This window comes from Globicephala melas, chromosome 14 (assembly GCF_963455315.2).
Source record: "Globicephala melas chromosome 14, mGloMel1.2, whole genome shotgun sequence".
Classification (NCBI taxonomy): Eukaryota; Metazoa; Chordata; class Mammalia; order Artiodactyla; family Delphinidae; genus Globicephala; species Globicephala melas.
Genome location: NC_083327.1, coordinates 17910702 through 17923181, shown reverse-complemented (window position 1 = coordinate 17923181; position 12480 = coordinate 17910702). Strand labels below are relative to the sequence as shown.

At 38.4% G+C, this 12480-nt stretch overlaps 1 protein-coding gene across 7 annotated transcripts in view; it reads left to right on the top strand.

Moving 5' to 3' along the window:
• The window catches only part of SNAP91 (synaptosome associated protein 91), a 156547-nt gene that overhangs the window by 76848 nt on the left and 67219 nt on the right, over positions 1 to 12480 (top strand). For all 7 annotated transcript variants that reach the window (XM_060283755.1, XM_060283757.1, XM_060283759.1 and 4 more), the window contains exon 11: positions 2792 to 2819. In XM_060283755.1, the coding sequence (XP_060139738.1) occupies positions 2792 to 2819 (28 nt within the window). The remainder of the gene's footprint in view (positions 1 to 2791; positions 2820 to 12480) is intronic.

The window sequence follows — 12480 nt, the reverse complement described above, 5'->3', positions numbered from 1 at the left end:
TCTGGCTAGCATTTTTGACCAAAAACTGTGTAGGGATTAGTGTTGTGAATAAGAAATAAAATTTCTTCTTTTGATAGTTTACCATTAACACATGGGAAGTGTAAACCTTAGCATTTTCTGTGTTTATCATAGAAACCCATGGATTTGTTTGTAACATTTTACAGGATCTGTGGGTCATTCATTCTCTTCAAAATTACATTCGTGTTTTATTTTCCCCCAACATGGTTCACCATGTACTAAATTTCTCTAGCTGAAGTTATTGAAATAAGTATCGGGCTTTAAATAATGTCATTATATATAAAAGATTGTAGCATTTCCTTTTATAAAGGGCGAAGAGCCAGTGGTAGGGTAGAACATCAGCTGAGGAACAGGTAAAAAGAAGCAATTTGTGTGTTGTGTAGGGGAGGAACAAATGTGCTGGGCTCCCCTGTGATTTTGTCAGGACGGGCTGGAATGTGAATGTGCACAGACAGACTTGGACTGGAGCCTGAAATCCACCATTAAAGAATGATGAGACTTTGGCGAGTTATTTACCTCTCTGAGCCTCCGAGCCCTCAGACTTCAATCAGTGTTGAGTGATGCTTTTTAAAGCTGTGGCCCCAATGGGAGCACCTCTGGTTCTACCTTTTTGATGAAATCATGGCAAAACCTGGATCTGGTCCATGGGAACAGAAGTCATACATCCTGACAGTTTAGTTTCATACAGTATAATTTTTAAGATGTTTGGTTAATTTATTTTTAAGATGTTGGGTTAGTTTATTTTGGTTAATATGTTTATCTGATATAAAACAATGAGATAGGTTCGCTTCCTTCAAAAAATTTGGCATCTAGTGGAGAAGACAGACGAATAAGATACAGTGCTTCAAGTGGGATGATAGTGGGAGACAGGAGGTTTTTTTGCTGAATCCATGGGGTAGCTACAAGTGTCATTTAGTAACAGCACTCATGCAAGAGCTTGACAAAGTGATTATTGTGCCAATTATGATATTTTGTACTTAGGTTCGAGCATGATATTCTTTAGTAGTAGGTAGAGAAATTCTGTCATTTTTCTTTATTTTGCTACAGAGTATAGAATATGTTAGAAACTTGTATGTATTAGTTTGGAAATACAGTTCAAAAAGTTCTCGTTCATCCTCAGTTCTCTTTTCTGTATTAATATTGCTCACTGTGTCAGTACCACTAAGAATTGGTTCATGAAAATCTCTTGAGAGAGAAACAAATTAATTTCAATTAACTCATTCTTAGAAACTGACCACATCAGATGGCTTCTATGTTTTCTTTGCAGAGTTAAGGCTTTTATTTTCTTGGATTTTTATTTAGACTTAACTCCCTTCCTTTTCCGCATATGTAAAGAGAAAAAAATGGTAGGAGTGGAGGAATTATTAACCAAAAACTCATTAGGGAATGTTCAACCTCAGTACTAGATTTTTAGGTTCCTAAGTTTCTGAGATATAGAGAATACTGTGATTCCATTTATTTCAGTAGACCCTTAGTGAGCAATATAGAGAAGCATATATCCTTTTCTTCATAGGATATGTTACTCTGAAGATAACAGCCCAAGTACACATAACCTAATCGAGTGTAACCCTTATGCATCTGTCTTCCTTATATCACAGAAATCTCTGTTAGCCCTTGCTTTCATGTTCATTTTAAGTGAAAACTAAATTTAGACAGGAAATGGCAGGCTTGTGTTTGCAAATGAAGTTGAACATAAGAGGTATTAATCTGGCATATAATATTGTTAAATTTCTTTTGCTATATCCAATATAATAAAAATTCATGATATTGTATAAAACTCCAGTTACTAAATCTCTGCTGATTTTATTTTACTCCTGCCACGTGTGATATTTTCTCTGTAGATAAGTAGAAGGGCATCCCTGCCATTCTCTGAGACCCTGACAATAGTCTTCTTACTGAAATGTCTTTTTTTCTTCATTTTGTTTCCTTACTAATTTATTTTCCACCAATTCAGGTTAGTAAAACCTAAGCTGTTTAGGCAGTCATCTCTGAAGCATTTTTCTAGAAATGATATATATAATCAGTGCTACCAGCAATCTAACTGAAAAAAAAAATGTATTTCTTCCTGATTTTCCCTCACTCCCTTAGACACAAGCATTGAGGTTACTCTTCTTTTTCCAGCTCCCAAGTTCTCACAGGATAATGGGAATATTTCTCATAGATAGTTTTCATTACAGCCATGAGAAAACCCAGACAATCTCTAGGAGTACGCACAGTGTGGAGTATGCACAGTGTGTCTCAGCTCAGTATGGAAGCTGAGACACACATCAGGCACAGGGCTTGTAGGGATCTTTTTTTTAATTCTAGTGCTCCTTTTATGTATCACAGTTATGACTAAGTGAATCACAATGTGCTTTAACCTTAATGGGTTTTCTAACTTGTAAAAATAATAAACTGGACGATCTTTTAAAAATTCTGGAAAGCATTATTTTTCCCAAGTCTTGGCAATTTTTTTAAAACTCCAATTTGAACAGTTTATTTTTGATGGACGTAGGCAATAAAGATCAATTCGAATAATTAATTGAGTTGCTAGAGATAGCAAAAAAAGATTTTGAATTTAAGAATTTCTAATACTAGAAATTAAGTGGATGGGAGACATTGGAAGCAGATGTTGTCTTTGAGTAAAAGATAAAATATATTTTAAAAATAGTTTATCCATTACTAAAAAAGTCTGTATATAAACAAGTTAATGCTTGACCAACCATCCAACTTAAGTGCTTCTACAAATGTATTCATGTATATCCAATTTTAATTCTTTTTGGTTGCCTTTTAGATCTGGTGCTCCCTCTCCATTAAGTAAGGTAAGTTTGTTTTTTGTTTTGTTTTGACCATTTTAACGACTTTTGATTGTACAGTTCAGTGGCATTAAGTACATTCACATTGTTGGGTAGCCATCGCTGTCATCTGGTTGGAGAACATTTGTCATCTTCCCCAGCTGAAACTCTGTACCCTTTAAACACTAACTCCCTGTCCCCCTCTCTGACCACTCTCACCCCCAGCTCCTGGCAGGCACCATTCTACTTTCTGTCTCTGTGAATTTGATTACTCTAGGTCCCTCAAATAAGTGGAACTGTCCTTCAGTATCTGTCCTTTCGTGACTGGCGTATTTTACTTAGCATAGAATCTTCAGCGTTCATCCATTTTGTAGCATATGTCAGAAATTTCCTTTCTTTTTAAGTCTGAATGCTATTCCATTCTATGTGTGTACCACATTTTGTTCATCCATCCATCCATCCATTAATGATCACTTGGGTCACTTCCGACTTTTGGCTCTTGTAAATAATGCTCCTGTGAACATGGTGTACAAGTATCTGTTCAAGTCCCTGTTTGCAGTTCTTTTGGGTCTATACCCGGAAGTGGAATTGCTGAGTCATATGGTAGTTTTATTTTTAATTTCTTGAGGAAAGGTAAGTTTTTATGTATTCCCCTTTATATTAGTTTCTTAGTCATATAGCAATGTGTACTTAGCCCTCTATCTGGACTAAATTTTTCTTTAAGTAGACGAAATTTTCATACATTTATATTACAACTGAAAACAAATGTGTCAGTGTTAACGTCTTACTAGTTACAAAGCACTTTCTCGTACTCTGAATCACAGCCCTGTGAGATAAATAAGGCACATAACATTGTGCCTGTTTTGATGGTAGAGAAACCAATTGTCATTGGGTATCCTCACAAGCATACCTTTTAGACAGTCTGCCGTAATAACTGTCACAACTCCTTCACCTCCGTCTCTCCTTTAGCATCCTGAAGGACAGGATTAGGGTTGTTAGTGACAAGAGTATTTACTTCTATAGGTCAGTAGTTCACATTTGCCATTGTATTTTTCACATTGCCATTTTCATTGCATAAATGTGCTCTTTCCTCTTTGCCAAATTTCTGTTACATAACTGCTGTTATTACAGACAAAAAAGTTGGCATTATGACTGCACAGGGTACCCCAGACACCCTTTACTGTGTCAATACCTGGCCAGCTGCCCAAGAGACCCTCAGGGAGCTCCAACAATCAAACAAACAAAGAAACAAACAACCTAAGCTCCCTGGTGATTCTGCTACAGAGCCAGGTTTAAAATCATTATGTCACATGGGAGAAGATGACGGTGTGGGAAGATGCAGAGTTAGCGTCTCCCCACAACTAGGGAGCCTGCTGGCCGCTGGTGGGGGACTCTGATGCCCAAGGAGATTGGAGGAACCCCAAAGTGAACCGGTAGGACGTAGGGGGACCAAGTGGGGAGGAGAAGTGGATGCCAGACAAGATCAGTGCCCCTGAGGCCGGGGAGATCAGGAGAGGCAGGCAGGAGGGGCCATCCAGGAGGAGCAGGAGAGGAGCAGAGGGCGATTGCCCTGCCCACTGGGGCCGTGGGAGCCTCTGACCTCCCAGGCTGGTCCCCTACAATCCAAAGCCCCCTCTAGGCGACGTGGGTTCTGGGAGCATAGGAGGGAGGCCAGGGAGATTAGGAAAAGCAGGCGGGAGGGGCCCTGTGGGAGGAGCAGGAGAGGAGCAGAGGGTGATTGCCCCACCCACTCGGGCATGGGGAGCCTGCTGAGCTCCCAGGCCAGTCCCCTCCCCACCAAGACCCACCCCTCCCTGCCAGCCACATTGGTCCTCGGGGCATAGGAGGGAGGCCGGGGAGATCAGGAGAGGCAGGAGGTGGTGGGGCGGTAGCCCTCTGGGAGTAGCGAGAGAGGAGGGGAGGGCGTTTGCCTCACCCCCTTGAACCCAGGAAGCCTGCTGGGATCCCAGGTAAGGTCTCCTGCCCTCTGAGACCAGGGGTGGGGGGCATGCCTGGGCCCCTTCTGTTCCTTGAGCCTAAGCCCCACCCCCTACTGTCCCCAGGGCCTTTTCCAGCCCTGTGGGTCCTGAGCATTGGCCCCACCCATTGTCCAAACCGCACCCTTGCTTACTCCCTGCCCTCCACAGCCAAGGCCTTTCCCCCCATTTCTTGTTTTCTTTTCCCTCCTCCTCTTTTTTACTATTGTGGTACTGATGTACCTTCCGGTTGATTCATCTATATTTTATTTTTATATTCTCTCTAACATATCTGTTAGCTTCCTAGTCTAATTTTATTTTTTACTTTGTTATTCGGGTTTTTTTGTTTTTTGGGGTTTTTTTGCCACCCCACGTGGCTTGTGGAATATTGGTTCATGAGCCTGGGGTTGGGCCAAAGTTCCTGCGGTGGGAGCTCCAAGTCTGAACTACAGGACTCACAGAGAACCTCAGACCCCAGGGAATATTCATCGCAGTGAGGTCTCACGGAGTTCCTTACCTCACAACCAAGAAGCAGCTCTGCCCAGCAGCCTACAAACTCCAGTGTTGGAAGCCTCAGACCAAACAACCAGTAAGACAGTAACACAATCCCACTCATAAAAAAAAAAAAAAAAGGCAAAAAACTATGTCACAGATGAAGGAGCAAGGTAAAAACCTACAAGACCAAATAAATGAAAAGGAAATAGGCAATCTACCTGAAAAAGAATTCAGAGTAGTGATAGTAAAGATGATCCAGAATCTTGAAAATAGAATGGAGGCATGGATTGAGAAAATACAAGAAATGTTTTAACAAAGATCTAGAAGAACTAAAGAACAAACAGAGATGAACAACACAATAGCTGAAATGAAAAATACACTAGAAGGAATCAATAACAGAATTACTGAGGCAGAAGAATGAATAAGTGAGCTGGAAGACAAAATGGTGGAAATAACTGCCAAGGAGCAGAATAAAGAAAAAAGAATGAAAAGAATTGAAGACCTCTCAGACAACACTAAACACACCAACATTCGAATTATAGGGGTCCCAGAACAAGAAGAGAAAAAGAAAGGGTCTGAGAAAATATTTGAAGAGATTATAGTTGAAAACTTCCCTAACATGGGAAAGGAAATAGTCACCCAAGTCCAGGAAGCACAGAGAGTCCCATACAGGATAAACCCTAGAAAAACGCACCAAGACACATTAATCAAACTAAAAAAAATTAAATTCAAAGAAAAAATATTAAAAGCAGAAAGTGAAAAACGAAAATAAAATACAAAGGAATCCCCATAAGGTTATCAGCTGATTTTTCAACAGAAACTCTGCAGGCCAGAAGGGAGTGGCAGGATATACTTAAAGTGATGAAAGAGAAAAACCTATAACCAAGATTACTCTACCCAGCAAGGATCTCCTTCACATTCAGTGGAGAAGTCAAAAGCTTTTCAGACAAGTAAAAGCTAAGAGAATTCAGCACCACCAAACCAGCTTTACAACAAATGCTAAAGAAACTTCTCTAAGCGGGAAACACAAGAGAAGGAAAAGACGCACAAAAACAAACCCAAAACAACTAAGAAAATGGTAATAGGAATATACATATCAATAATGACCCTGAATGTAAATGGATTAAATGCCCCAACCAAAAGACACAGACTGGCTAAATGGATAGAGAAACAAGACCCATATATATGCTGTCAACAGGAGACCCACTTCAGACCTAGGGACACATACAGACTGAATGTGAAGGGATGGAAAAAGATATTCCATGCAATGGAAATCAAAAGAAAACTGGACTGACAATACTCATATCAGATAAAATAGACTTTAAAATAAAGACTGCTACAAGAGATAAGGATGGACACTATATAATGATCAAAGGATCAATCCAAGAGAAGATGTAACAATTATAAATGTTTATGCACCCAACAAAGGAACACCTCAGTACATAAGGCAAATGCTAACAACCATGAAAGGAGAAATCGACAGTAACACATGATAGTAGGGGACTTTAACACCCCACTTATAACAATGGACAAATCATCCAAACAGAAAATAAATAAAGAAATACAGCTTTAAATGGCCCAATAGACCAGATAGATCTAATTGATATTTATAGAACATTCCACCCAAAAGTGGCAGAATACACTTTCTTCTCAAGTGCACATGGAACATTCTGCAGGATAGATCACATCTTGGGTCACAAATCAAGCCTTGGAAAATTTAAGAAAATTGAAATCATATCAGGCATCTTTGCTGACCACACTGCTTGAGATTGGAAATCAGTTACAGGAAAAAAACTATAAAAAACACGAATACATGGAGGATAAATAATGTGCTACTAAATAACCAAGAGATCACTGAAGAAATCAAAGAAGAAATTAAAATATACATAGAAACAAATGACAACGAAAACACAAAGGCCCAAAACCTATGGGGCACAACAAAAGCAGTTCTAAGCGGGAAGATTATAGCAATTCAATCTCAACTCCAGAAACAAGAAACATCTCAAATGAACAATCTAACCCTACACTTAAAACAACTAGAGAAAGAAGAACAAAGAAAACCCAAAGTCAGTAGAAGGAAAGAAATCATAAAGATCAGAGCAGAAATAAATGAAATAGAAACAAAACAGTAACAAAGGTCAGTAAAACTAAAAACTGGTTCTTTGAGAAGATAAACAAAATTGGTAAACCCTTAGCCAGACTCATCAAGAAAAAAAGGGAGAGGATGCAAATCAATAAAATCAGAAATGAAAAAGGAAAAATCACAACTGACACTGCAGAAATACAAAGGATTATAAGAGACTACTACAAACAACTATATGCCAATAAAATGGACAACCACAGAGAAATGGAAAAATTCTTGGAAAGGTAAAATTTTCCAAGACTGAACCAGGAAGAATTCGAAAATATAAATAGATCTATCACAAGTAATGAAATTGAAACGGTAATTAAAAATCTTCCAACAAACAAAAGTGCGGGACCAGATGGCTCCACAGGTGAATTCTAGCAAACATTTAGAGAAGAGCTAACACCCATCCTTCTCAGACTCTTGCAAAAAATTGCAGAGGGAGAAATACTCCCAAATGGATTCTATGAAGCCACCATCATGCTGATAGCAAAACCAGAAGAGATCGCAAAATAAGAAAATTATAGACCAATATCACTGATGCACACAGATGCAAAAATCCTGAACAAAATACTAGCAAGTGGAATCCAACAGCACATTAAAAGGATCATACACCATGATCAAGTGAGATTTATCCCAGGGATGCAAGCATTCTTCAATATATGTAAATCAATCAATGTGAAACACCACACTAACAAATTAAGGAATAAAAACCATATGATCATATCAATAGATGCAGAAGAAGCTTTCGACAAAATTCAACACCCATTTATGATAAAAAAAAAAAAAAACTCTCCAGAAATTGGGCATAGAGGGAACCTACCTCAACATTATAAAGGCCATATATGACAAACCCACAGCAAGCATCATACTCCATGGTGAAAAACTGAAAGCATTTCCTCTAAGATCAGGAACAAGACAAGGATGTCCACTCTCGCCGCTTTATTCAACATAATTTTGGAAGTCCTAGCCACAGCAATCAGAAGAAAAAGAAATAAAAGGAATCCAAATCAGAAAAGAAGAAGTAAAACTGTCACTGTTTGCCAGTGGCATGATACTATACATAGAAAATCCTAAAGATGCCACCAGAAAACTACTAGAACAAATAAGTGAATTTGGTAAGGTTGCAGGATACAAAGTTAATGCACAGAAATGTCTGGCATTCCTGTACACCACCAATGAAAAATCAGAAAGAGAAATTAAGGAAACACTCCCATTTACCATTGCAACAAAAAGAATAAAATACCTAGGAATAAACCTGCCTACAGATGTGAAAGACTTGTACTCAGAAAACTACAAAACACTGATGAAAGAAATCAAAGATGACATAAACAGATGGAGAAATATACTATGTCCGTGGATTGGAAGAATCAATATTGTGAAAATGACTGTACTACCAAAAGCAATCTACAGATTCAGTGCAGTCCCTAGCAAACAACCATAGCATTCCTCACAGAATTAGAACAGAAAATTTTACAATTCGTATGGAAACACAAAAGACCCGGAATAGCTAAAGTAATATTGAGAAAGAAAGAGAGAGTTGGAGGAATAAGGCTCCCCAACTTCAAACTATACCACAGAGATACAGTAATCAAGACAGTATGGTACTGGCACAAAAACAGAAATATAGATCAATGGTACAGGATAGAATGCCCAGAGATAAATCCACACACCTGTAGTCAACTAATCTATGACAAAGGAGTCAAGGATATACAAAGGAGAAAAGACAGTCTCTTCAATAAGTGGTGCTCGGAAAACTGGAGAGCTACACGTAAAAGAATGAAATTAGAACACTCCCTAACACCGTACACAAAAATAAACTCCAAATGGATTAAAGACTTAAATGTAAGACCAGACACTATAAAACTCTTAGAGGAAAACATAGGAAAAACGTTCTTTGAGATAAACCACAGCAAGGTCTTTTTTGACCCACCTCCTAGAGGAACAGAAGTAAAAACAAAAACAAACAAATGGGACTTAATTAAACTTAAAAGCTTTTGCATAGCAAAGGAAACCATAAACAAGACAAAAAGACAACCTTTAGAATGGGAGAAAATATTTGTAAGTGAAACAACAGACAAAGGATTAATCTCCAAAATATACAAATAGTGCATGGAGCTCAATGGGTGGAAGTACACCATGATCAAGTGGGGTTTATCCCAGGAATGCAAGGATTCTTCAATATATGCAAATCAATCAATGTGATACACCATATTAACAAATAGAAGGAGAAAAACCATATGATCATCTCAATAGATGCAGAGACAGCTTTCAACAAAATTCAACACCCATTTATGATAAAAACTCTCCAGAAAGTAGGCATAGAGGGAACTTACCTCAACATAATAAAGGCCATATATGACAAACCCACAGCCAACATCGTCCTCAGTGGTGAAAAACTGAAACCATTTCCACTAAGATCAGGAACAAGACAGGGTTGCCCACTCTCACCACTATTATTCAATATAGTTTTGCAAGTTTTAGCCACAGCAGTCAGAGAAGAAAAAGAAATAAAAGGAATCAAATCGGAAAAGAAGAAGTAAAGCTGTCACTGTTTGCAGATGACACGATACTATACAGAGAGAATCCTAAAGAAGCTACCAGAAAACTACTAGAGCTAATCAATGAATGTGATAAAAGTAGCAGGATACAAAATTAATGTGCAGAAATCTCTTGCATTCCTATACACTAATGAAGAAAAATCTGAAAGTGAAATTAAGGAAACACTCCCATTTACCATTGCAACAAAAAGAATAAAACACCTAGGAATAAACCTACATAAGGAGGCAAAAGACCTGTTTGCAGAAAATTATAAGACACTGATGAAAGAAATTAAAGATGCTACAAATAGATGGAGAGATATACCGTGTTCTTGAATTGGAAGAATCAACATTGTGAAAACGACTATACTACCTAAAGCAATCTACAGATTCAATGCAATCCCTATCAAACTACCACTGGCATTTTTCACAGAAGTAGAACAAAAAATTTCACAATTTGTATGGAAACACAAAGGACCCCGAATAGCCAAAGCAATCTTGAGAACGAAAAGCAGAGCTGGAGGAATCAGGCTCCCTGACTTCAGACTATACTACAAAGCTACAGTAATCAAGACAGTATGGTACTGGCACAAAAACAGAAATATAGATCAATGGAACAGGTTAGAAAGCCCAGAGATAAACCCACGCATATATGATCACCTTATCTTTGATAAAGGAGGCAAGAATATACAGTGGAGAAAAGACAGCCTCTTCAATAAGTGGTGCTGGGAAAACTGGACAGCTACATGTAAAAGAATGAAATTAGAACACTCCCTAACACCATACACAAAAATAAACTCAAAATGGATTAAAGACCTAAACATGAGTCCAGACACTATCAAACTCTTAGAGGAGAACATAGGCAGAACACTGACATAAATCACAGCAAGATCCTTTTTGACCCACCTCCTAGAGAAATGGAAATAAAAACAAAAATAAACAAATGGGACCTAATGAAACTTCAAAGCTTTTGCACAGCAAATGAAACCATAAACAAGACCAAAAGACAACCCTCAGAATGAGAGAAAATATTTGCAAATGAACCAACTGACAAAGGATTAATCTCCAAAATTTACAAGCAGCTCATGCAGCTCAATATCAAAAAAACAAACAACCCAATCCAAAAATGGGTGGAAGACCTAAATAGACATTTCTCCAAAGAAGATATACAGACTGCCAACAAACACATGAAAGAATGCTCAACATCATTAATCAGAGAAGTGCAAATCAAAACTACAATGTGATATCATCTCACACCAGTCAGAATGGCCATCATCAAAAAATCTAAAAACAGTAAATGCTGGAGAGGGTGTGGAGAAAAGGGAACCCTCTTGCACTGTTGGTAGGAATGTAAATTGATACAGCCGCTATGGAGAACAGTATGCAGGTTCCTTAAGAAACTAAACATACAACTACCATATGACCCAGCAATCCCCCTACTGGGCATATACCCTGAGAAAACCATAATTCAAAAAGAGTCATGTACCACAATGTTCATTGCAGCACTGTTTACAATAGCCAGGACATGGAAGCAACCTAAGTGTCCATCAACAGATGAATGGATAAAGAAGACATGGCACATATATACAATGGAATATTACTCAGCCATAAAAAGAAATGAAATTGAGTTATGTGTAGTGAGGTGGATGGACCTAGAGCCTGTCATACAGAGTGAAGTAAGTCAGAAAGAGAAAAACAAATATCTTATGCTAACACATATATATGGGATCTAAAAAAAAAAAAAGATCATGAAGAACCTAGGGGCAAGACAGGAATAAAGATGCAGACCTACTAGAGAATGGACTTGAGTACACGGGGAGGGGGAAAGGTAAGTTGGGACAAAGTGAGAGAGTGGCAAAGACGTATATACAGTACCAAATATAAAATCGATAGCTAGTGGGAAGCAGCCGCATAGCACAGGCAGATCAGCTCGGTGCTTTGTAACCACCTAGAGGGGTGGGATTGGGAGGGTGGGAGGGAGGGAGACACAAGAGGGAAGAGATATGGAGATATATGTGTAACTGATTTACTTTGTTATAAAGAAGAAACTACTAACACACCATTATAAAGCAATTATACTCCAATAAAGATGTTAAAAAAAAATGGGTTGAAGACCTAAATAGACATTCACCAAGGAAAACATACAGTTGGCCAAGAGACACATGGAAAGATGCTCAGCATCACGAATTATTAGAAAAATGCAAATCACAACTACAATGAGGTATCACCTCATGCTGATCAGAATGGCCATTTTCCAAAAATCTAGAAACAATAAATGCTGGAAAGGGTGTAGTGAAAAGGGAACCCTCCTGCACTGTTGGTGGGAATGTCAGTTGATCCAACCATTATGGAAAACAGTGTGGAGGTTCCTTAAAAAACTGAAAATAGAACTGCCATACGACCCAGCAATCCCAGTACTGGGCATATACCCTGAGAAAACCATAATTCAAAAAGAGATAATGTACCACAATGTTCACTGCAGCACTGTTTACAATAGCCAGGAAATGGAACCAACCTAATGTCCATCGAGAGATGAATGGATAAAGAAGATG